We start from the raw sequence: 27,451 nt of genomic DNA, 5'->3' as shown, positions 1-27,451 counted from the left end.
TGCTTGGTCAATTCTGCTTTTAAGAGACTCCGATGCTCTCTTCAGTATGTCAGTTACATTTTTCAACTCCAGAATTTCTGCTTGATTCTTTTTATTTTAATCTCTTTGTTAAAGTTATCTGATAAAATTCTGAATTCTTTCTCTGTGTTATCTTGAATTTCTTTGATTTTCCTCAACACAGCTACTTTAAATTATCTGAAATGTCACATATAGGGTTTTCTCTGGGATTGGTCTCTGGTGCCTTATTTAGTTCATTGGGTGAGGTCACATTTTCCTGGATGGTCTTGATGCTTGTGGATGGTTTTTTTTTTTTTTTTTTTTTGTTCTTGGACGTAGAATAATTAGATATTTATTGTAGTCTTCACAGGCTGGGCTTGTTTGTGCCTGTCTTTGTTGGGAATGCTTTCCAGGTATTTGAAGGGACTTGGGCCCCATGCCCAGTTACACTATGGTTCTTGCAATCTTATAGAGGTACCACCTTGGTAATCTTTGATATGATCCAGAAGAATTCACTAAATTATCAAACAGAGACTCATGTTCTCCTCCCTTACTTTCTCCTAAACAATCTGAGCCTCTCTCTCTCTCTCTCTCTGTGCTGAGCCACCTGGAGCTGGGGGTGGGGTAAGCACCCCTGTGGCCACCACTGCTAGAACTTCCTTGGGTCAGACCTGCAGCCAGCACAGCACTGGGTCTTGCCTAAGGGCTGCTGTAATCACTAACTGGTTATCACCTATGTTCACCCAAGGCCCTAGGAATCTCTATACAACAGGTGGGGAAGCCAGCCAGGTTTGTACCCTCCCTTCAGGGCAGTAAGTTCCCCCACGCTGTAGGGGGGTTCATAGCTACTGTCTTGGAGCCAGAGATTGGAGTCAAAACCCTTAGAAATCTATCTGGTGTTCTGTTCTACTGTGGCTAAGCTGGCCCTCAAACCACAAGACAAAGTCCTTCCCACTGTTCCTTCCCCTTTCCACAGGCAGAGGAGCCTCACTGTGTGTCCACCATCACCACAGGCCCAAATGGAGTATTGCCAGGCTACAGCCAATGTTCCCATAGGGCCCAAGGGCACTTCAGTCAGTCAGCTTGTCGTGAATGTTGCCAGGCATGAGATTCACCCTTCAGGACAGTGGACTGCCACCTGTCCCAGGGCAGGGCCAGAAATGCCATCCAAGAGCCTAGGCCTGGACTTGGGGACCTCAAGAGCCCACTTAGTGCTCTACACAACTGTGACTGAGCTCGTACCTAAAGAGCAAGACTAAGTCCCTTTTACTTTTCCCCCTGTTTTTCTCAAGCAGAAGGAGTCTTTCACCATAGTCATCACAGCTGGGAATATGCTAGGTTTCACCTAAAGTCAACATATCTAGGAATCTCACCTGAGGCCCACAGTATACTACCTGGATAGCGTTGTTAGTTATCCAGGGATCAAGAGCTCTCTAGTCAGCAGGCGATGAATCCTGCCAGGACTGGGTCCTTCTCATCAAGGCAGCTGGTTTCTTTCTGGCCCAGGATTTGTCTAGAAATGTCATCTAGGAACTAGGGCCTGGAATAGGGATCTCATAAGTCTGCCTGGTACCCTGCACTATTGTTGCTGTGCTAGTATCCAAGATGCAAGACAAAGTCCTCTTTACTCTTCACTCTCCTCTCCTCAAGCAGAAGGAACGAGTGTCTTTTGCATCTGTGAGCTGTGCTGCCTGGGGTTGGAGGAGGGGTGGCACAAGCACTCCCTTAGCTGTCCCAGCTGGTGTCTCCATAGGTCATATACTGCCTTAGTCCACTGGTTCTAAGCCCAGCACAGCACAAGGGTGTGCCTAGGAATAGCCATCCTTGTATCCTAGACTCCCTTTCAAGTTTATGACCCCAGAGCACCGCAGCCTGTAGTGGTGAAGATTGCAGAGAAACTCAAGTTCTGATCACTGGAATGGGAGATTCCCTTCTGGCCATGGCTGGTTCAAATGTTCCCTCCATGGGTGGGTGTCAGCTGAGCCCAGCACAGCTTTGCTCTCCACTGTGACAGCCAGCACTGAGTTCAATTCCAGCCCCCGCACCCCCACCCCAGTCACTGTGCTCTCCCTCTCCTAAGTGCATAGATTGTCTTTCCACACTATGTGGTTGCTGCCAAGGGATGAGGGATGGTAACATCAGCAATGTGTTTTCTATCCTCTCGGTGCCTCTTTCAGTGATAGGAAGTTAAAACCACATAACTTTACCTGATTTTTGGCTCTTATAACACTGCTTTTTGTGTGTACTTAGTTGTTAAAATTTGGTGTTCCTGCACGGAGAACCCTTGGTGACATCTTCTATTCAGGCTTCTTGCTCTGCCTTCCTCAGACTCTGTACATCAATTTCAGATGTTCAAAAGTCTCATAATTTTTTGCGTATTTGCCTTAGTATGAGACATTAAAAGGTAGAAAATTCTGAAGATAGAGGACTAAGCACATATATTTACTTTTCTTCCCTCCTGAAATCCTATCGAAATGTCAGTAAAGACATGTAGTAAAGCAAACCTGAAAGAAATTTGAGGTGCCATTGGGATATTTCTGGTAGATAGAAAGTAAAGAGGCTCAGACCAATGAAGAAACTGGAGGCATGGAAACAACACTCTACAACATGCAAAAGAGGAAGTTGCTGTGGTAGTAAGAGCCGTTCCCTGGAGTAATGCCAACTTCAAAGACAAAAATAACAGAATGAAGTAGGCTACAGGGTAGTCATCAAGGAGGGAAGGTGCTGAAGAAGTGTTTATGAGCAGCTAAATAGGTTAGCCCCTTCCTCTCATTGTGCTATAGCATTTGCTTCCTTGAAATGTTTTCTCAACAAAGTTGAAAATCTAGGTGGTTAGCACATATAGCTATTAGTGTTGAACACAATATGAGAAGCAGAACAGATTCTAGGTTACTTCCGAGCTTCTACCAAGGCATGGGAAAGAACAAAGAAGCAGAACGAATCCACAGTGAGAAAAATAAATTATTCCGTTACAGGAAAGAGGTCCCTATCCAGACCCCAAGAGAGGGTTCTTGGATCTTGCACAAGAAAGAATTCAGGGTGAGTCCATAGAGTAAAGTGAAAGCAAGTGTATTAAGAAAGTAGAGGAATAAAAGAATGGCTACTCCATAGACAGAGCAGCCCCATGGGCTGCTAGTTGCCCATTTTTATGGTTATTTCTTGATGGTATGCTAAACAAGGGGTGGATTATTCATGCCTTCCCTTTCTAGACCATATAAGGTAACTTCTAATGTTGCCATGGCATTTGTAAACTGTCGTGGTGCTGATGGGAGTGTAACAGTGAGGATGACCAGGGGTCACTCTTGTGGCCATCTTGGTTTTGATGGGTTTTGGCTGGCTTCTTTACTGTAAGCTGTTTTATCCCTTAGCCCTTAATCCTAAACTTAATCCTACTGAAAGCTATTTTAACCCTTAGCCCTTAATCCTAAATGTTGCAGAGGGAGGAAGATCCATCTTCCATAACTTCTTCAGGCTGAATAGGGGTGATGATATTCTTGCCTGTCTATTAGGGTCTCTTGTGTTCAGGGTAGAGAGGAGCTCAGTCAGAAAGTGTCAGTAGGAATCAGTAAGGAATCTCAAGACTTTTAAATTTTATTTTCTCAAGCATCAGTGAGGAATCTCAAGCCTTTTTTATTTTATTTTGATTTTTATTTATTTACTTATTTATTGAGACAGAGTCTCACTCTGTCATCCAGGCTGGAGTACAGTGGCATGATCTCAGCTCACTGCAACCTGTGCCTCCTGGGCTCAAGCAATTCTCCTGCCTTAGCCTCCTGAGTAGCTGGGATTACAGACATGTGCCCCATACTCAGCTAATTTTTGTATTTTTAGTAGATACAAGGTTTCGCCATGTTGGCCAGGCTGGTCTCAAACTCCCAACTGCAGGAGATCCTCCCGTCTTGGCCTCACAAAATGCTGGGATTACAGGCATGAGCCACTACACCTGACCTCAAGACTTTGTTAAAACCAAGCCAAGTCATGGGCTTGTACCCTCAAATACCTATGAGTTGAGTAAATTCCTCTCCATTTAAGGTCCCAAGATAACTTGGAACTCCTGGATCTATTAGAAAGTGACATTCTTTACTTACCACAGGACAGAAACACTGTACGCAGAGACTGTGTAGACAAGGTATGAGGCCAGTTCTCCAAAAGGCTTTTATTGGCTTTACAAGTCAAGTTTGATTCCTTAAAGGAATGCACACCATTCCAGTCAAAGCCTTGGTAAAATAACCAGAAACTGGTTATTGTGTCCTTTGTGTCCTGTTACAAATGAAAACAGATTCTTTTTTTTTTTCTTTTTTTTTTGAGAGGGAATCTCACTCCGTCACCCAGGCTGGAGTACAATGACACGATCTTGGCTCACTGCAACCTCTGCCTCCTAGGTTCAAGTGATTCTCTTGCCTCACCCTCCTGAGTAGCTGAGATTACAGGCACCCACCACGATGCTTGGCTAATTTTTGTATTTTTAGTAGAGACGGGGTTTCACCATGTTGACCAGGCTGGTCTCAAACTCCTGACCTCAGGTGATCCCTCTGCCTCAGACTCCCAAAGTGCTGGGACTACGGGCATGAGCCACTGCCTGGCCGAAAACAGATTATTATTGCACTTATGCAAATAACTATATTGCCATAAATTAAGAACATTTAGAAATAGTTTCCAAATTCTGGAGAAATCACATGGAGAGAAACAAATATGCCCCAAATTTTGTTCACAGGAGTATACTTTACTCAATTGTTTTAAGCTGTAAATAGCTCAAAATAAAAGTTTTCTTGATTCTGAAAAACAAAACAAAGCATCAGCGACATTTTAAGCAAAATGTTAAAAAGATTATTTTAGACTTCTATTAGTTTAATCAATGCAGTTAACTTGTGTTTGATAGTCATGAACATTTCAGATCTCCATGAGAGTCCTGAAAGTTTTTTCCTCTATTCTGATGTCACAGTCTCCAAAGTTATCAGAAAACCTGCGTTCAAGAACATCTGCTAGAGTTGTATAGTTGATTATAAAGCACCTACTAAAGAGGATCAAAACAAGACAACAATTGTCTGTGGATGACAAAACATCTTAGGACAGTCACAGTTAAAAACGTAATTGACAAAGAAATTTGGCTACCTCTGTAGCATACAATAATTTTATGTAATGATTATAATTATTTAATAACATACACTAAGTCATTTTAGAATTATAAGTTTCCCATAATTTTGGAACATATACCAATAACATATTTATACAAATACAGCCCAAAGAAAACGAAACACCATTTTACATTTGATAATACTTCCTGTATGACTTTATACTAAATAAGCTAAATGTCACTGTTGCATTAGTGCATTATTGGTGTCAAACCGAATTCTTAATAAAACCTTACAGACAAATGTATTCAATTTTAATGAGTTTGACCATAAGGTAAGATTCTCATAAATCTTTTATAACCCTTTACAATTTTTGTTAAAGAGCAGATTAAAAGCAGGTTTAAGGAAAACCTGTTGTGCTTTTATTCTAATGTATGGAAACACTGAATAATACCCCTTTAACTTTAGCCAATATGTTCACACACCAAATTTTTTTTACAAGATTAATTTTTCACAAAACTTCCACAACTTGTTTAAACCTTCAGCCTTATTTTATCTAACTTAGAACAATCCTTTAGCCAAAAAGTAAATAAATCCACATTCCCATGACTTCTTATAATCTTTTACCAAAAGTATATTCTACTTTCCTTACAGGCCTTGTGTGTAGACTGTTTTTCAATAGTTTCAATTACATGTTAAGTATTAACTCTTAGCGACTTTTACTTTTGGTAAAAACCTTGGTAAGTATGGGATTTTAAATTTTGTACTAGGTGTGGAGCCTGGGACCCAGACAGAAGTGCAGATAAGGTCTGACTCTTTCCAGCGTCTAACTCCACATGTCCCAGGCCTTACCTAGCTGTAAAACAGGCAAGTTGTACAGTTAAGAGTCATAGTGACATTTTATGAAGCAGTTAGGAGGCCTAATCACCTTTAAATTGTACATTTCTTGCATAAATTCCGTTTCATAAATTGTTTCACAACTTACACAGACAATCTATGACGTACTTGGACTTTCCGACTTGTCCTAAACATCTCTCTTTTTAAACAACCAGTTATTTTACTTTAGGATAAAAATTTACATACAAGAGCATTTCTTACGTAAAATTTCTTTTCTTCATAACCTTCTTTGCATAGCTAGGGGTCATGGTTGATTTCACATATACCCAGGCCTTATCTAGAATCTAAAGCTCCAAAACAAATTGAATAATTTTTCAAAGTTAAGCAGTTTATGACCTTAAAGTATTTAGCAAACTTAATATCTGACCCACATAATTTAGACCCAATGTTTACATTTTTGAAGATATTTTTATTTACCAATAATGTTTAAAACTGTCTTTATTTCCCAAATATCACTTCAGTCATGTGAACTAAATGAAAGGCATTACACTTATTACTTTTCTGACAAAATATTTGATTTCAGATCTTATTATTAAGCCAATTAATCAAAGCTCTTTCACATATAAACATCACACACACAACACATATAAATACACAGACAGAAGATAGAGGACTCATTCCCTAAGGTGGGGATTGGACCCTGAACCTGGGCTGCCATTGTGATGGCAGAGACCAAGAGAAAGTACTGCCATGTGGTTACAAGGTCAAGCTCCCAAGGACGTACAAGACAAGAGAGAAACCTTATCCAGTTTTTTTCAGGGACTTGCAGCAAAGTTTGTAACTGACAGTTTGCTGGGCCATCTTGAAAAGTGGGCTTACAGGTGTCCTAAGCCTGTGTTCTATCCTAAGGTACTCCTGTTCGTGACAGAACAATACAGAAAGACACACAAAGTACACCAGATTCACTACAGCTTAAGACTAGCTTCACAAGTCCTTTTTCCCATTAATAAAAACTTTGTAGGAGATAAACACTGATTTTTACCATTCATTCAACCGGTTTGCACAGAGAGAAAAAGGAAAGCATTGCCTCAGGCAGGGTGGGGAAGGCAAAGAGTTCAGGGAGACCAGAGAAATACCTACCCATTGTTCAAAAGTTCAGGTGGCCACTTATTGGTCACAAAGGGATCTTTTCCAGCAGTTCCATCAGCTCTCAAGTTTTTCCCCTTTTGGGGAGGAAAAAGCTCCCCATGTCCTGTGATCCTGTACATGCCTAATCCTGTAACCCATTGCCATCAGCAAAGAGTGCAAGGCAGATTAATCCAAAGAGAATAGCAGTTCACATCCCATAGTGCCAAACCCATTCTTAGCCAAAAGGGACTTAACCAAGAGAGGCCTCTAACCCTCTAAATCTTATAAGGAAACCTAACCCTCCTCAGTTGGGTCTCTAATCCAAGGTTGGCCAAGCATCTTTGCCTTTTATTAAGAGGGGACTCTAACCCAGTGTCTTAGGAGAGACTCTGACTCCCCTAAGTTGAGCCTCTAACCCAATCCCATTATTTACCTGGGTACCCCACCACTTACCCAAAGTTGGCTGATCAGTGCTGTGGTCCATTTCCTTTGGATTGGGGGGTTTCTTCAGTATCATCCCTTTGGGGTTTGCCAGAAAGATGTTACCAGGCCCCACCACTTGCCCAAATTAGCCTTTGGGTTGGGGGTTTCCTTATTATAGTCCATTCTGTGGTCACCAGAAAGATGCTAGAGGAAAGGAGTCTTGATCCAGACCCCAAGAGAGGGTTCTTGGATCTTGTGCAAGAAAGAATTCAGGGTGTCCATAGAGTAAAGTGAAAGCAAGTTTATTAAGAAAGTAGAGGAATAAAAGAATGGTTACTCCATAGACAGAGCAGCCCTGTGGGCTGCTGGTTGCTCATTTTTATGGTTATTTCTTGATGATATGTCAAACAAGGGGTGGATTATTCATGCCTCCCCTTTCTAGGCCATATAGGGTAACTTCCTGATGTTGCCACGGCATTTGTAAACTGTCATGGCACTAGTGGGAGTGTAACAGTGAGGACAACCGAGGTTACTCTCATGGCCGTCTTGGTTTTGATGGGTTTTGGCTGGCTTCTTTACTGCAAGCTGTTTTATCAGCAAGATCTTCATGATCTGTACTTTGTGCTGACCTCCTATCTCACCCTGTGACTTAGAATGCCTTAACCATCTGGGAGTGAAGTCCAGTAGGTTTCAGCCTTATTTTACCCAGCTCCTATTCAAGATGGAGTTGCTGTGGTTCACACACCTCTGGCAATTCCACTGTAGCTGTAATGTACTCTTGGTTGGTCACTTATACAGATCATCAGATATGTGCTTGCTTCTGTTCACAAATCCTAAGGAGATACCCACTGATAGATACACAGCATTCACTCATGTGGTGTCTGAATCAACGTTCCTGCTCTGGCAGGAGAGACCTTTTGGATAAAACAACCTCTTAACAGTAGAGAAAATCCTTGCTAGCTACCAATATGTATCAACCTAGTCCTTTGTCAATAAATAAGAATGGATCACCATGGATCATTTAGACATTTGAGGCAAATCAATAGCATGAAAGTGGAGAATCAAGTTTAACCAAATGAATGGTAGTGGCAGAAAGGCTAGCTGTCTACCAAAGATTAGTGATCTCCATTCATGGCATACAGCTTTCCTGGAATCAAATGCCCAGCCAGTGGCAGCATTTCCCAGACACCTTCGCAGCCAGGTAGGGTCATGTGACTAGCTCTCACTAGAGAGCTCTTAACCACATTAAAGCAGATGTGGTAAGAGTCATTTCTTGGCCAAAGCAATCAAGAAGCTAGTTTGTCCTTCCCACTTACTTCTTTCCCCATAGCTTCTGCACTTATTTCTTCTACTCAAATGTCACCACTTCAGAGACCTTCCCTGATATTCCTAAATGAAATAGCTCACACTCTGTCCTTGCTCCATCACTCTTAATCTAGCCCATTGCCATGCTTTACTTGTTCTTATAGCACTTTTCACCATGTAATTTTTGATTAAATATATCTGTTTATGTGTTGTAAACAATCTATCTTCCCCACTATAATAAAAACTCCATGAGGGCAGGGAATTTAATTTATTGCAGCTATATCCCAGCCTCTACAGCAGTGCATATAACCTATAAAACATTCAGTATATAGAGAGAATGAATGATTAAAGCTTTTATGGTGGGCAAATGCATGTGCCTCAAGAAGGAGTATCATATCAGTCAGTTTTTAGTTAGGTATCCATACTGAGGTTGTCAACGAGTGCTAGAGGAACTCAAGGACAGTTTTGCATCCTTCACGTATAAATAGACCCAGCGGGGTGAAGCTTCAAAAAGTCTAAGGCTACAATTTCCAGGTGAGTATATTGACAAGGGTTGAGGGAAGATATTGAATTTTTGCTGCACCCACCCTTGTTCACAGTGGTCTGTGGGCTCTGTCACTTCCAGTACAGTTCTTGGCTATAGTGAGAAGCTGCAGGATGCTTAAGTACTCTCTGAGGGCTGCTGTTTTGTTCAGCTTTCAAACAATACAGAAGTGCGAAAATTAGGTAACACCTCCTGAAATTTAAATAACGAGACATTCTACCTAGCTTCATAATACCCTGGTTCTCCAACTGCTATATTTCATTGTGCCTGTAAATGGGAATTATTATTTTTGGTTTAGTATCACAACTTGAGGTGAATTTCTGCCCACCCCTATCCCTGGCCATTGTGGGGGAACTGACATGTTTTATTATTTATTCTTGCTCCTCAGAATGGATTGGGATGATGAATATTCTCATAATTCTTTTGACCTACATTGTTTGTTAAACTCATTTCCTGGAGACTTGGAGTTTGAGCAGATCTTCAGTGACATTGATGAAAAGATTGAACAAAATGCTGCAAGGTAAATATTGTTAATTATTTAAAACAAGTTGTTTTCACATTTCACTTATATGAAATTTACCTGGTCTATTTGTATCCTGCTCTTAGATAATTTTAGGTTTTAATTATCACTAACTTTCCCCCAAAATATTGATTAGACTTCCCCCTCACTTAAAGTTTACATGATTGTCTTTATCTGAGTAGTATTTTTAAGACTAGAAAATAGAAGCACTATCTTGAAATAGGCAATTAAAGTTTATTGAATTGGCACTAATGTTTTCTTAGAGCTTGTCAATGTTGATGTCCTGGATTTTCATTAATATGGTTAGAGTGTAAGGCCATGATTGCTTGAGTTACTAAAAACAGAACATTAAAATAAATTATTTTTGCATAATATTGGTCATTTTAAGATTCTTTCTCACTTAAGTAGGAGGCTAGAGACTTTATAGAGAGTTGTTATACTAGATTAGTCATCACCTATCCCAAAAAGTTGTATTACCAAATACTTGGGGAAACAGTGACAGCTCAATGGTTTCTCATTAATACATGTTCTTTGGTAGAAAGGACTCTGTTTTCATATGTAGTTGCGGACCCTATAATCAGGCAGTTACTTATTTGCATCCTTTTGATCAAAGGTTCTAATTTACCTCATGTGGGTTACAAATGTGCGAATCACAGTAAAAATTTCTATTGTGTAATGATACATAGCATTTCTTTTTTTAAAATTTAAGATATAGTTACATTGAATTTCCAAAGAAACTGAACCAAGTAAGTGAAATGTTCCTATGATATTTTTCCTTCTGCTTTACATGAGAATAGTTAGTTCTTTATTATAACAATGGACATAAGTAAATTCAAAAGATAGCATATTGTTAGAGAATTATACTTAAAAACAAAATCTTCTCCCATCCCAGAAATCCTCTCCATGAAGGTAGTAGAGAAAGGAAAAAGAAACACTTTTATTATTGAATAAGCATTAAAAACCAGAATGTGATGTGCATTTCAGGCAGTTCGCTAAGAGCTCACAAAAATGGAAGGGAATCCCACCCCTTTAAATAGTGAAGCAGATACAGCCCATTACATTACATGTTATCAAGATAAACAATCACTAGTCCTCAGGTAGGAAGACTGGATAGCACATTTTGTCACACATAGTTCATCCTAACTTTTTAGCATGGTAATTGGGGAAACCACATGTATTAGCTAATTGGCTTTATCCTGAGGAGAAAGAAACTTTTTTGTATGTTTATGACAGGGAATAGTTTTGCAAATTGGAACAGGCAACCACTGAAGTTAGGCTCTTACTATCCCACAGGAACAGGGAGATTGGGGAGCTATCTCCCTTGATGCTTGCATTTCAAGAAGATAGCTCCCAGGTTCTTGAGAAGGACATTCTTGGGTCACAAAGCTGACAAAAGGACTGCTGACAAAAGGCATATCTAGTCTTCCAAGGAATAGATACATGGCAAAAGATGAAAAAGTACTTATGAAAAAGTATAGGCAAAAGATGAAAAAGTACAGGCTTTTTATTTATTTATTTATTTTTTGAGTCACCCAGGCTGGAGTGCAATGGCACGATTTCGGCTCACTGCAACCTCCGCCTGCCCAGTTCAAGCGATTCTTGTGCCTCAGCCTCTCAAATAGCTGGGATTACAGGTGCCCCCCGCCACACACAGCTAATTTTTGTATTTTTAGTACAGACAGGTTTTCACGACGTTGGCCAGGCTAGTCTCAAACTCCTGACCTCCGGTGATCCACCTGCCTCAGCCTCCCAGAGTGCTGGGATTATAGGCTTGAGCCACCATGCTTAGCCTATGATTACAAGCTTTCTAAGGTAAATGCTCTAAGGAGAAAGGAGAGGAGGGAAATCTTTTCCCTTATTTTCAACAGGGAAAATTAAACTTCTTATTTTTAATTTGTATTTGCCCTTTATACTATACCTATACATATACACATTTTATATGTATTTTAGAGATAGACTTAACCAAACTGAGAGTGTATAGTTGATATTTCATATAAATATAAAATAACTAAACTTTAGGGTAATTATGTATTTATATAACTTTCATGTTATATATTTATGTATTTTATGACACAGTTTCTAACACAAAGGAATTTACAAATGAAAATAGTATTTACTTAAATAGGTCGACAAGACATTTACCTAAATTTCAGAGATGGTTATAGTTTTAAAAATTGAAATATTTTTAAAAAGGTAAACCATTTCCTTCACAATGGCATTTAGGCTCCATCAGAATAAAACAAGTCACTGAACTCTGATGCTTTTGTTCTGGATTGCTTATTTTTATTTATGAACCACTCATACTTAATTTTTTGTCTAACCTAGTCAAAAAGAAATCATATTTAAAAGTAAAACAGTGATTAAAACATTGTATTTTGCATTAAAAAATAGTTATTAGGTCAAAACTCAGATGTTAGTGTTAAAAAGAAAATATAATATGGAACATAGGATATAATTTTTAAATTAAAAATTTTTTATTGCCCATATATTAAAACGAACCTAGAGCAGAACCACCTCAAGTGACCATTGATCTTCACAAGGGACCAAATAAGGAAGTAGCTGTATGTGCCGTATGCTACATTTAGAATCAAGTCTATTTTTCATCAAATTCAATTATGTTTTTATTATACTCCAGAGAATAAACATAATAGTATAGGGTATATATATTTTTAAAAATAAAATATTGAATAATAACTGTGGTTCAGAAGAGTATAAATCATTTATGCACTCATTTATTGCCTTCTAACAGAATAGCTTTTAGAAAACTGTATGTCATGACAAATCAGTTATGCCACACTTACACTGCAGTAGTTGAATTACCCTTGGCATTTTTGTATTCTAACAGTTCTATTTATCTCCCAGTAGTGTACATTGAATAAGTAATGAATATCTGTATGGTATAGGTTTTCCTCTGTAGTTTTAAAAGAAAAAAACAACATTAGTAATTCATTTTAAAATACGATATTTTTTCCTTATACTTGAATTTTTAAAGTAGCAGTGACCCTGACATCTATTTGTGAATTCCTTCTCTCTTCTTAATATCATCAGATTTTATGAGCCACAGGGTCTATTGCCTCCCCAAAGCAGTGATTCACCAGAATGGACCAGTGTGCCCAAAGGTCACTGAACCTTCACCTGCCCTTCAAGAGAGGCTGTCATTCTCAGACCACTTCACTTTTACATTCTCGTTTCCATTCAAGTCAGACCTGGGTGACTAGTAGGTCTGACAGCAGAAATTAGTGATGATGAATCATTTATTCAAACACATATCAAAATAGGTAACAAGAGGTAAATAACATGCCAAAGAGAAACATTATGAATGTTGTACCTCCGTATCATTAGTTCCCTAACTGAAAACTGCATATAGCACTAATAAACTGAGTGGTACTTATTAGTTTAACAAGATATTGAGGTACAGAAGTTCTGCTGGGCTCACAATATGACACAGCATAGGCTGGACTTGGTGGCTCATGCCTGTAATCCCAGCACTTTGGGAGGCTGAGGCGGGCGGATCACAAAGTTAGGAGTTTGAGACCAGCCTGGCCAATATATGGTGAAACCCCGTCTCTACTAAGAATACAAAAATTATCCAGGTGTGGTGGTGCGCACCTGTAATCCCAGCTACTCAGGAGGCTGAGGCAGGAGAATGGCGTGAACCCAGGAAGTGAAGCTTGCAGTGAGCCGAGATCACGCTACTGCACTCCAGCCTGGGTGACAGAGTGCGACTCCATCTCAAAAAAAAAAAAGACACAGAATGATTTTTCTCCCTTAATGTTCTGTTGGATAAATATAATTGTATCTTAACAATTTATTTTACTTTTTCATTTTCTAATTATAGATAACCTCTGTGTGTACCTTAGGAAGTAAGTTTTGCTGGTACCAATGCAGCTGGACTACTTTTTTTTTTTTTTTAATCTAAAGAAAGATGTAATCTCAATACTTGAGGAGGCCAAGGCAGGAAGATCACTTGAGGGCAGGAGTTTAAAACTAGCCTGGGCAACATAGCAATACCCCATCTCCACTGGAAAAAAAAAAAAAAATTAGCCCAGGCTTGGTTGGTGGTTCACCTATGGTCCTAGATACTCAGGAGGCTGAGGTGAGAGGACTGCTTGAGCCCAGGAAGTTGAGGCTGCACATGCTATTGTACTCCAGCTTAGGCAACAGGGCTGTCTGGAAAGGAAGGGAGGAAAGGAAAGGGAAAGGGAAAGGGAAATGAGGAAAGGAAAGAAAAGGAAAGAGGGAGGGAGGACCAGAGGAAGGGAGGAAGTAAGGAGCAAGAAGTGCTACCAGTTCGGGTGGGGGCTCATGCCTATAATCCCAGTACTTTGAGAGGCTGCGTGTGGTGTGCATATCTTTTGAGCTCAGGAATTTGAGACCAGCCTGGGCAACATGGTGAAACACTGTCTCTACAAAAAACAAAAACAAAAATTAGCTGGTGTGGTGGCACACCCCTGTGGGTTTAGCTACTGGGGGTGCTGAGGTGGAAGGATCGCTTGAGCCTGGGAGGTAGAGGCTGCAGTGAGCTCTGATTGCACCACTGCGTTACAGCCTGGGCAACAATGTGAGACCCTGTCTCAAAAATAAGAATGGCTACCAGCAATAATACTATTTGACTTCACCTAGAAAATGCAGGGAGAGGGGAGACATTTAACCATGCCTATTGATGAGAGGGTACATATTCCATAGATTACACTTATTTTTTATATAATGCTTAAATTTTTTGAGCTTCCATATTAAAAATTTGCTTTCAAGTTTTCCATATGATGGCTGTTTATGTGTATGTACATACACTCACACACACACAGAAATATTAATATATTTTATAGCCAGAGCAAATTCTACAAAATGAAAATTAGTCATTTCAAAGGTTTTAACTGTGCATTATTATTTCTGGCAGTATTGTGGCACTTATTTAATAATAAGATGCAAATTAATGTTTGCAATCGTTTTTGTAACTTCCTGTGTTTGCACTTCAGTTTTGGGTTTCTTCATTATATACTACATCTCAAAGAATCCCTACCTCTTCTCCCCTTCTACTGAACAAGACCAGGCCACATAGGAGGAAACCTGAAAGGGGCTAATTCCCCCAACTACTGTTGAACCCAGAGTAAAGCCTTAACCCACTTTCCAACTCTGACTGGGCCTTTCCAGCACTCTTGTTCTCTCCAGAAGTAAGAATGCATCCTGGGCAGACAGCATCCTGGGCTTCAGCAGCTCAGTAGCCTAAACTTTTTCTGGCCCCATTCGTATTTCCTACTTTTTAAACTTTTCCAATTCTCCCACTGAAGCTCTCAGCATGAAGTCCGGTGATGCTTGCAGGTAGAGGTGGTGGTAAATGGGAAAAAGACAAACCTCTCTCTCGCATGGTGGCCTATTGAACCATTTTTTCATCATCATTTTCTGTCATTATTAATTCTATTATTTTGATTGTCTATGGTGATCCTTACTCCTTTCTCCATCATCGTGCATAGTGTGTCCTCAATGTTTCTTGTAGACCTCTGCTTTAGGAGGCTGAGATTAATAGCGTAAAATGTGGAGTCAGTAGCTCCATTGGATGATTGTTACAAGACTCTTTCAAGTGTTGTGGACATTTCAAGTGTTCGAGTTTTTTTTAAGTACAGTATAGCTTTTATTTTTAAATGTGTTAGCTTCACCTGCTCTTGGCCAAATAAGCATAAGACAATAGAGAATTGTTGTTTGGGGATATTCCTAAATGATATTATTGTATTATCTTCCATGGCGAATAAGGAAAGGGAAGCACATGTCTGCCTGTTTATAAATTGTTATAATAACAAAAGTTGAATACTATGATACTGAAAATCCAGACTTCATAAAGAGATTGAGCCAATAGTAGTTGGACCACTATTTCCCAGAGAGGATCTTAGTTAATGGGCCAGTGGGAAGTAAGCCCCCACCCTTGATGTAACAATCTGAGGTGCCTGGTGAAGACCTGGCCCAGCTCTGAAAGCAGGAACAGGGGAAGGAACACTATAAGAGGACTGGAGCCATGGTAACAGATATGACTGCTGTGGCCGGCTCATCTTTCATGTTGGATGGTGCCTGGAGATTGAATCCAAGCCTGTCAACTTTCCCTGGAAAAGACCTTTGTCTTGGCCTCAGCTGAGTCAACACCTTGTCTAAAAATGGTCACTGCTGAAACACCACAGCCATTGCTAATCACAATCCAAATTCTAGAATGCCATGACTAGGAATATCCTTTCATGGGACCTGGAATAGGAGCTGGGATGGGAAGGGGCTGGAAGCTGTTGCCTTTATTTTCTACTTTAAGGACTTTTCTTTAAACCAGGCATGGTGGCACATGCCTGTAGTCCTAGCTACTTGGGAGGCTGAGGCCAGAAGATTGCTTGAGCCCAAGAGTTCAAATCCAGCCTGGACAACATAATGAAACTCTGTCTCATTCATAAAGAAATAAATGGGAATTTATAATTCCTTTTTTTTTTTTTTTTTTTTTTTGTGATGGAGTTTCGCTCTTGTTGCCCAGGCTGGAGTGCAATGGTGCAATCTTAGCTCACTGCAACCTCTGTCTCCTGGGTTAAAGCGATTCTTCTGCCCCAGCCTCCCAAGTAGCTGGGATTACAGGCATGTGCCAGCACACCTGGCTAATTTTGTACTTTTTTAGTAGAGACGGGTTTCACCACGTTGGTCAGGCTGGTCTCAAACCCCTGACCTCAGGTGATCCATCCACCTTGGCTTCCCAAAGTGCTGGGATTTTAGGTGTGAGCCACCATGCCCGGCCAGTAATTCCATTTTTTAAAAAAGACTTTTGATTTCCACTTTGAGGATATTACTTGTTCTTCACTGTGTTTTCACTGCCTGAAACAGTCCTGGAACATAGTAGGCTAGAAGATAGTCAATAAATGTGTTAGACATGTTTGTTAGGTATTTATTGCATTTGTTTTATCTTAAACTAGTGTAAAGTTAGATGAATAGAACATGATAGATGAAGCTATCTTCAAATGCATTTTTCCTTTTCTTAAATATTTTTGCATTATAAAAGTAACACATACTCAGGATAAAATTTCAAATAGTGGAGAGAGCAGTGAAGAGGAAAACTTTCTCCATTCCTCTGACTTTCCTAGTCTTGTTCTTTAGAGGAAAGCTATCTTGATAAATAATCGTGTAATTTTCTAGAAATATTCTCTACATAGACATGTATGCACCCCAAAATGGATTTTTATACAAATGGGAATTATATGTACATTCTGTGGTTAGTTTTTTTTACTTAGTGTATATATATACACACACAATATATATATACTACATATATACATATATATGATATATACATGTATATGATATATATACTACTTCATATATATATAATCATATATATATGAGAGTATTTGCTGTGTGCCTACCTCCTCACACATAAACCATAGGTATTATTAAAACCTTCAGTATGTAACTTCTAGTCAAATCTGTTGTCTGCCTTAATAATTGATTTAATTAGGACAATGGAGATAAAGATGTAGACATGATCTGTTCCCATATCTCTTAGGATTCCCATTATTACGTATATTCTCCCACTCTCTTTTTTTTTTTTTTACTGTCTCTTTCTCCAAAAAGAGAATCAAAGGAGTTGGCACAGAGCAAATGCTGGTGCAGATCCTCCACTTTTCTCTTCTTAATTTTACTTTGTATGGTTTTGTTGGGATAAACCACATTCTGACTTCATTAAATTGTGCTGAAATTCCTGGGCAAGCCTCCGTAAGGTTGTGTACATTCCAACCTTATCAAATTAATAGTCCCGAGAAAGCAAGAAAAAGAGGTAATAACATACTCATTTCTTTATGAATATAAACTCATAATATTTTTTCATGTGCTATTTTTACTGAGCAAATTGTATGTCTCACATGTTAACACAATAAATATCTTGACAATTAAAAAAAGGGAGCACATTTACTTATTGATTGTAATGGGTATTAAAGTATGTCCTTCTAGCCCTATAGAATGTTTCTAGAAACTTCTCTTTATATTATTAACATAGCCCTGTGCCACTTCCATCTTGCTGCTGTCACTAGTTTATGAGAAGTGATCCAAATTAGATGTAGATTTAGGAGGCAGAAGAAGTGATCTGTGTTGGGAAGCTCGTTCTTATCAATAGAAGATCACTTTGGTCCTGCCAGTACTACCCTGCCACTGACTGGAATTCTGGGGAGTATTTCACAGTTGGTTGACTCTTTTGAAAGCACTTTAGATTTTCTTAGGTTGATACAGGCCTACACTAGGTGTGAATGGTCCAGATTAAAGCATCTGGACCATTCAAGAGCCATTCTCAACTTTTGTAGTGGGATCCGTGGTATATAGCAACAAATCAAGAGAGGACCCTAACTCTAAAGTTTCTTTCATACTGTGTTGCTCATAGTAAACTCTGAACAAAAGGTGGGTTAACAATAGATGGGAATCCTGAGAGAGGCTATTAATATATAGTCCCAATGAGCAATGATAAGGGCCTATGCCAAAACTTTTACAAAAGGAATGGAAGGGATAGGGTACATATGAGAAAGATTTGGTGTCACGAGTGTTTTTTCCTGAAAGTGTAATTACAACTTTTTGAAATGATTAAATGTCTCTGAAATAGAAAACAATTCAGGACAAGTTTTAATTTCTCACCATTTTAGCCATTGAAGTGGTTGTGTTAGGAGTATTCTTTTTAACTTTTTAACTATTCTTTTTTTTTTACTTTTTTTAACTATTCTTTTAAAAAATATTATCCAGAAATGTCTTTGTCTCAGGAAAATAAGTTCTCATTTCATGGCTGACTTATATTTTAATTACATACTAGTTTGTATACATCAGCCCTCTTCCCTATTAATTACCTGATAATTCCAAGGAATTTTAGTAATCTAGTTAGATAAATAGGGCTTATCTAAAAACTAGAAAATCTATTTACCTCACAATGATTTCTTTGTCTTTTCAAACACAAAAAGCACAGAAATGAACAGAAATGTAACAATTGAAATGTCAGTGTAACAATTGAAAAGACTTGTCTTTTCCTTAAGTTGAACTTATTTTGTGGGTAAGAAGTATAAGCAAGAGCATCAAAATGTAAAAGCTTTAAAAATTTTTTTTAAATTTTGGGTTTTCCATACTGTAATAAATAAGTCTTTAAGCTCTGCCATGAGGCGTCTTTCCTGATTTAAGAAATAAAAATTTTTATATTCTAACATTCCATGAAAGCACATATATGTGTTTTCTACAATCTTTTTATTTAAAAAGTTCTCATAATTTACCAATGGAATATACTTTTTTCCTTTTAACTATTTTGTGACTGGATAATACTTTTGAAATCTTGCAAGAACTTTATAATAAGCTGAAGTTTCAAGATTTTATAATTATCCTCTTCTGTTTTTCAGTTTCTTATCCTATCTCCAACTGTACCAGTTGAATATTAATCAGCTCTTGGACTGCTATTGTTATTTAATGCAGTCTGTCCAATAGTAGGACATCTCAGCCTTTTTGGAAGTAAGATGGTACATATATACATACACACATACATCCATACATGCATGAATGAATGTAGTAGTGACCATAAAAATAAATTCATATTTCTTATTCTTCAAATAAATACAGTTTTAAAGTGAGGCAACAGTGAGGTTAGATGACAAGTACTGAATTCTGAGGGGTGAGGTGTCAGGGAATTTTAAGTACAGTGATTCTACTAATGTTCTTAAAGCAACATCCTTGCATATAATCTCCTCTTCTACAAGGAAAAACCTTTTTACACCTCCCACAGGCACTTTTAATGGCTCCCTCCTGTGTGCTCCCTTAGCACATTGTACACACTCCTTATCAAGTCTTACTGTGTTGTAGTTGTTTATTTACAGGTTTATCTCTTTCACTAGACAGAATTCCTTTAGGGACAGGACGACGTCTTACTCACATTGGGTTCCCTAGTATATATCACAATGCCTACCACATATTTAACATTCAGCTAATGTTTATCAAATATAATGCCTTCATTCAATAAGCAATTTTTACAGTCAGGGAATCTAGGAGTGAATGTTGAATGAGAAAATTACCATAGATATCTTTTTTTAAAAGCATACTCCATATTGCATTTTAAAAATGCTTTATAAATTATTATACACAGCCTCTCAGTAATGCATCCACTTGCACACATCATTAACTTAGCTAATTCAGAGTCATTATAATTAAAGCACATTGGGGTTCAAATTTATTAAGAAATGTTGAGACGTATGAAAAGGCATAGAGTACTATGAGAAATACTCCTGTGCTCACCATCTAGTTTAAGAAATAAAACATTACTAGTATAGCTAAAGCTCTCTGTGTACCTCTCCCCAGTTTCATCCCACCTCCATCCCCACTCTGCCAGAGGGTGCTGCTGATCATTCCAGTGCATTTCCTTACACTTTTACTACCTATGTTTATAATCCTGAATAATGTGTAGCATCTGAAAGATAACATTTGAAAATGTTACCTTTTAAATGGTGAAAATTAAATTGTAATTTATTTTGACCTTGATTAAAGAAGATAAATTGTCAGATTACATACCAAACTGACATTTATCATAAATTTTGAAAATATTTATTTTGTGTAACAATTGGACAAGAAATATCTAGACTTCAGATGATTAAGTGTTTAGAACAACGTGTATAGGCATTGGTGAGTGGCAGACAACAAGATAGCAACTAAAAACAAAATCAGGTGTAGATAATTAGTTCTGACATTTTATAATTTGTGACAAAATGATTTTAAAATAAAGTTTATCTGTCTCAGTTTGTATCAATGAGGGAGGTCCCCTGAAATGCAACCACTCAATCCCTTTGTCCGTGTTTGGACAAATTACTAAAATATCTAGCCCTCTAAAGGCTTTACCCTATTTATAAATTGTAGTTTTTGGCCTCTGCCCAGATTCGGATGTTAGAAATTAGCCTAAAATCTGAGTCCTCATTGAAACAGATTTAGGTGGACTAACTGCTGAGCCTTTCCAATTCACATTGCTGTAATCTATTAGGTTTCATTGAATGAGACACATGAGGATGCTATAATAAAAACCTTTGATAAAGAGTCCCTAGAGTCAGGGGGTATGCTTAGGGCATTGTGTTTCTCTGTCCATAGAAGTGCTTACGTAAGTTAAGAAAATACATGCCAATCTCTTGTCAGACATAGAAGTGGTATTCCTGAATATGGCTATCCCATCAGGAAATTGAGTGGCCTGTGGCCAGAGGAGGTATTGTTTTCCTTTTAAGTTCTTTGTGTTCATGAAAAGGCTCTTTGATTCTCAGAATGTATTTGTTTCAAGGTAATTTACTTTGAATTCACTCATGCTCAGAAGTCTCCTGAAAAGTTTTACTTAAACTTTTACAGTGTATGTTTTATAGGCAACCCACACTGGATGAATTTCAAAGAGTCTTTCATATGACATCTATTTTAATAATGAGCGCTTGGTTTCTAAAGCCTACCAGGTTCTATCATATGGAACCTTTAATTAATAGCAGTTACCTTTTCAAAACACTAACTTTACCTCTTGGTAACAAATCTTTCTTAATATGATTAAGAGACAAATGCGTAGCTGTCAGTTTTTGGTGAGGTGTTTCAGCTTCAAAGGAATTTGCCTGTTTGAAAGCTTTCTTGAAGTTTAGATATGCTGCCATCAGGTGGTAGTAATATGTCATATCCCTGTGGCTCTGCAGATGGCACTCTGCTAAAGGTCACCAGTTTACCCCACAAAGATTTATAATCATCAGTGCATATAATTGTATGTGGAAATTAAAAAAACATAGTATATCTGTTATTTTATCAACAGGAAGGATACTTTGAATGGAAATTTTAAAACAGATACATATTGCAAGATTCTCCTGGACATTTTTTCTCTGTTCTTGGTTTACTTTTTTGGTGAATGAGGCATTTTATTTTATGCCCTATAAATATTTAGAAAATAAGGAAAAGTAAAATTTAAAACTTACCTAATTACACCCACCCAAATATAATTGCTATTAACCCTTTGCTTCGTTTCCTTCCAGTCATTTTTTAAATGCAATTTTTAGTAATTTTTGTTTCTGTTTTTTGTAGTGGAGTTGGATGGCAGGAAAAGGTATTTGGCTGTAGTAACATTGTGTATATAGCTTGTATACTTTACAGCTTTTAAAATTATAAGCTTTTTATAACTACTGCATGACTTCTTACTATTCCATTGATTGAAGTTTTTCATAATTTATATAGTCCTTCACCTCTTAGTAGATAATGTATATTTCAAATATTTACAGTGTTCAGTATTTTAGCTCTCTTTTTCATCCACTGCCTATCAAGAGGGCTATTATCGAATTGCATCTATGCTTGATTTTTGTTTCAACACAAAAGAATTTCTAGTTCATCTGAGTAGCTATTTTATATTTCCTCGATCACATTTTTTACTGCCAGAAAATTTGAACTCTCAGCTTTCAACTATGAATGTATAGTCATAGTTATTATTTTCATAGCATATGAATGAATTTGTAAATTGTACAAAACCAGGTACCACATATGAAGATTTCAGGGCCTGTGACATTATGAAATGAAGCCAGTATCTATATCCTGCCAAAATAACTTTTTCTTCTCTTTTTTATAGCATAGAACATTGCATTAAAGAGATACAGTCCGAAATTAACAAACAGTGTCCAGGTGTGCAGCTGCAAACAACAACTGACTGCTTTGAATGGCTAACTAACTATAATTACAGTACATCTGAGTCATCTTTCATTTCCCATGGAGACTTGATAAAATTTCTCAAAACACTGGTAAAATGAATTTTTATTTCGTCATGGAGTGGGATGAGTAAACAGGGAATACAACTCATTCAATTTCTATACGTAAATATTTATCTGAGTGACCATATTAGCCTGCCTTACATAGGGGTTTGTGTTTTTATGTTCCTATATCCCCAACATAATCCACTGAGCTATTTGTTTTAATTTTTAACTATGATTTTTATCAATAAAATAAAATTTTATATAAATGGAGATAAAATATTATGATTCCTGGGTGATTTGTGGTATGATATATATCATATCAATATCACAGAATGTATTGATGTGTATCACAGCTGTCTACCAGAAAAGTTCATGTTCATTATATTTCGTATCCTTTCACTATTCATGTTTTGTACGCTCTTTATTAAGCATAATAAGATCCCCATGGATTGTGTCTATTAAGTGGCCTTGACTATTATTCCCTGCCTTCCTAACCTGCAGTCTAACCCAGTTCTTTTCAATCAAGGTAGCAATTTATGCAAGACCGCCAAATGACGGAGAATTATGATGTTGGTCATTCTTGATATTGACCACCCTCTATGCTAGAGAAGTTTTTGTAACCTTCAATAAGAACAGTAATTTTATCACACTTGTTTCTCCAAGGCTAGCTAGCTTGCAAAAACAGATTCCCAGAGAAGCAGCACAATTGTTAGAACGCAGTATTACTATAGCTATGGTTTTAATTTAATTTAGGGGAAAAAAAAGGCACTGTTTTTGTCCAAATATCAAACATTGACTAAGGCAGATGTGGAAAATATCTGGAGGTTGTAGATGGCTTAGGATGACAGAATCAGAGGAAAATAGTTTTTGCCTGTTATTATTTCAGATGTCTCTTTAATTTTACAAAGTAATAAAAGGAAGAGAAAGGAAGACTGTGTGCCCTGAAGCCTTATTCTTTTAAGGAAAGCTCTCACCCATTATCTCCTGAAGGTGGATCCTTAAAGAATAAATATGGATATAGTTATTCCTTTAATTTCTATTAAGAGGCATGTGTATTGAATTTCATTAATACTGATGTAATAATGCTTTCTCATTTAATTAAAAGCAAAAGCTTTTAATTATCTTTTAATCTGTCACACATAAGTCATTCTCTATTCACTGCAGGGCAAAGGCCACCTTAGTTTTGCTCAAATTCATTAGACTGATAGACTTGTCCCAGTCCTAGGTTTTTTTACATAATTGATCATGTTATTTTAAGGAAGGAACCACATTATTAAAACAGATCCAGATTTAAATGACCTTATTATCAAGTTTCTACATGCTAAAAAATGTCAGTCCTGATGACATTTTTCATACATCTGTTTTTTTCATAGAAAATTTTTTGTTAATTTTCTAGTGATTTAAATAAGAAACAGAGGTCCTCATTACGGCAGATGAACTGAAGTTATTTTCAACGTTTAAGCAATCATACTAAACATACGTTTTAAACCTCTGTAATCTATTATTCTTTGTTTGATCAAATATTTACAGTTATTTACTGACTTAAAAAAACCAAGGCAGAGGCACTAATATGACTCATTTGCTTTGTAGAATTTACAGTAATGCTGATATGTCCTATCTAAGGACATTTCTTTTCCAGAAGCATCAAAATAACTCAATAGCAGTAGAGGAGAGAGAAAGAAGCTACACAGAGGTCATGTGTACTTTGTGGCTCTCTGGAGTGTAGCAGAAAGAACGTGGATGAAGAGAAAGAAGCCAGGGATCCGTTCTTGGTTCTGTGCCTTACTGTAGGTGACTTTTGAAAAGTCACTGAATCATGCCTGATTTTAGAGTCCTTGTGTGTAAATTGGGTTTTTAAATACATATGCCAAAGAGTTATCATTATGAATAAACCAGGAAATGTTTGTATAAATACTTAAAAAACATTTATTGGTATAATTATTGGGTATAATTATTTATTACAGATAGAACATTAGACATTGCAGTGCTTACAGTGAATGAGAGAAAATTCCTGGAATTTGTCTAGGAATTGTTCATAATTGTGAATCACACATAATGCCTTTGGTATCTTCGTCAATAAGAAATTGTAAAGCCAGCCTGATTTTATGCCACTTGGACCTTGCTTTCATTTCTCTTGTAATCAGCTTGTTTCTACCTAGAGAATATAAACTAATTTCAGTATTAGCTAAAATAGACATAATTAGGAAAGTCAGCATGGAAGGAGAATGTGTGTGTCTAATTCAAAGCCCAAGAAAAAAGTAAATTTTTTGTCCCTTTCTATTCATAATTATATCCACCATTGTTTTCTGCCAGCACAGAAAGTATAAAGGAATAATTTCATATCATCTTTTGGGGAATAATTCTGAGAGTATCTTTTTCTCATTTTGGGTTATTTCTTTGGAGAGAATTGAAATATTCTCAGATTAATTTTCAAAGTAAAATCTTTCTTAACACAGTTCTCAAAAAGGAATTTAAATGAAAGTTAAAATCTTTCAATGTATTAAAATTTACTTCTCAGAAAGGTATATCTTAGTAACCCCCAGGCACATACTATATTTAAATATCTATATTCTAGAATGATTTTAAAGCATTGTATTATATGTTCATTTGGGGTTTTATAATAATAAGTGTACTCATTCAAGCATGAAAATTGTCTACCAGGAATTAGGGGCATGATCTTGAATCTATTTTGTATTAGGAATACATTTCAATCAATATTTTACTATAGATTTGTATTTAGAATTTTTAAGCCACAGTTTTTATACAGCTCAGGGTATATTGGGTGGATAACAATGAGGGCTAAAAACTATATGTCTAGAAATCTAATTGAAAAGATAATCAGCTAGGTTTGAAATGAACAATTCAAAGTTTAGTAGACCATAAAAGCTAACATTCTAAAACGTCTGAATTGATTAAATTTCAAATGCAAAAAAAATAAAATCTTGAGGAATTTTAAAGTATTGATTTCAACCTGAAATTATTATGAAATTGTATATGACTATAGAAATCATTTTCTCTATTGCACTTAATCACATTTCTAATGTTATAATTTCATTAGCAACATTTGTTGAAGAATGAACAAAATCAAGAAGAAATGACATTGGATTTACTTTGGGACCTCTCCTGCCACAGCAGCGTTTCATTCCCATCAACTCTAAGTGGAACACCGTTCCATTTCCTCTCTAGGACGTCTCTTCATTCTGTTGAAGATAATTCCTCTATGGATGTCAAGTCTATATGGGATGATATAAGACTGCATCTTCGACGCTTCTTAGTGAGCAAATTACAAAGCCACAATGAAATAAACAATTCACAGCAAAAAATTTTATTGAAAAAGCAGTGCTTACAACAACTCTTGTTTCTTTATCCAGAATCAGAAGTTATAATCAAATACCAAAACATACAGAATAAACTGTTGGCTAATCTTCTGCGGAACTGCTTTCCTTCTTACAACAGAGATTCAAATTTAGATGTAATAGTTCATGGATATCAAAGTACAATGCTTAAGTTATACTCAATAATAAAAGAGGATTTTAAGACACTATGTGAAATTTTAGCTCCTTCCTCAATGGTGAAATTCATTAAAGAAACTTACCTGGATACTGTTACAGAAGAAATGGCAAAATTTCTTGAAAATTTTTGTGAGCTGCAGTTCAGAGAAAATGCTGTTCGTGTGGTTAAAACAAGCAAGAGCTCCAGCAAGCATAGAGGAGCAGTGCATGCTTTGGGTTAGTGACATTTAAAATTTTTGTTTGGTTTAACTTAAGTCTTTTAATATGTTTAATTTTCTAAGGTGTTTTCTATTTGGTTAAATCTCACTGCAAACTTGAAAATTAGAAAATGAATGTAATGAAATTTTGCAGTATACATTTCTCTTATGCATTTTTTTCTATAATTGTAGTTATAAAAGTATTTTCTTTCTTATTAAATTGTTAAAGATATTGGAAATATAAGCCAAAAATACTTCAAATAAGAGTTTAATTTCTCTTGATTGCATATGACAAACAGTATTTGTGAAACTGTGTGTATACACACACATATATATATATGAGTATATATGCTTATACACATATAGGCTCCTTTATCTGTTTATTAAATATACACATATATATAAGCACATATACTCAGTTATATATATGTACATTTAGTTATATACATAACAGAAAAGTATGATTTTTTAATCCATTGTATCTTCCAAAGCCAAAGCATTATTAGGTAAAAAGAATTATTAAAAATTTGTTGAAATTTGCAGTAAAATTGGAAATTTAAAAGTTGTAATATTTTAGTCAGTCAAGTCTAATAATGAGCAACTATGAAATACTATAATTATAAAATTCTGTATTGTAATTGATTAGGAAGGTATAACATTTTACTATAGCTATTTTTTAAAGTTTCTCTACTATTTTTTCTATAAGGATGTATACAAATAAAGGATGATTTGAAAATTTCTATTTGATTCATAAGATAAAGGAAAAAAGGAAAGAAGTTATTGTGATATAATACACTTTTCTTGTTGTGGTTGTAATTTCCTACCAGTGGAGAAAAATCAGGGTAAAAATAGGATTATTTCTAAAATTATCATTAGTTATTCTTTTATATAAAATCTGAGGTGTATTTCTGAATAAGTTCATAAACTATATGGCTTAAGTATTTGAAAATTATTATTTGGTGAATTATTATGGATCTTGGAATTTATGATCATCTTTTTAAAATTCCTACAGCTCACTATACTTGTGTGTATCTTCATTAATAAAATTTCAGTTGACCAAATTAATGTGATATATGAATTTTCAAATTGTTTAATATTGTGTCTTAAAATTTTAATTTTCCTCCAGAAGCTGTATCACATTGCAGAAGAAGGATGCATCTGCCGAATTCGGTTATGGCAAAATACAAAGTCAGTTAATTTAGA

At 36.6% G+C, this 27,451-nt stretch overlaps 1 protein-coding gene across 3 annotated transcripts in view; it reads left to right on the top strand.

Moving 5' to 3' along the window:
• The window catches only part of KIAA0825 (KIAA0825 ortholog), a 474,586-nt gene that overhangs the window by 68,456 nt on the left and 378,679 nt on the right, over positions 1-27,451 (top strand). For 2 of the 3 annotated variants that reach the window (XM_063612285.1, XM_063612284.1), the window contains 3 exons: positions 9,695-9,826; positions 22,419-22,587; positions 25,598-27,313. In XM_063612285.1, coding sequence (XP_063468355.1) covers positions 9,696-9,826; positions 22,419-22,587; positions 25,598-26,272 — 975 coding nt within the window. In that variant the 5' untranslated portion in view covers position 9,695 and the 3' untranslated portion in view covers positions 26,273-27,313. Of the gene's footprint in view, positions 1-9,694; positions 9,827-22,418; positions 22,588-25,597; positions 27,314-27,451 lie in introns of those variants that run through there. The other variant, XM_055233339.2, reaches the window with a different exon arrangement.

This window comes from Symphalangus syndactylus, chromosome 11, assembly GCF_028878055.3.
Source record: "Symphalangus syndactylus isolate Jambi chromosome 11, NHGRI_mSymSyn1-v2.1_pri, whole genome shotgun sequence".
NCBI classification, from domain to species: Eukaryota; Metazoa; Chordata; class Mammalia; order Primates; family Hylobatidae; genus Symphalangus; species Symphalangus syndactylus.
This window is presented reverse-complemented; position numbering and strand designations above follow the sequence as displayed.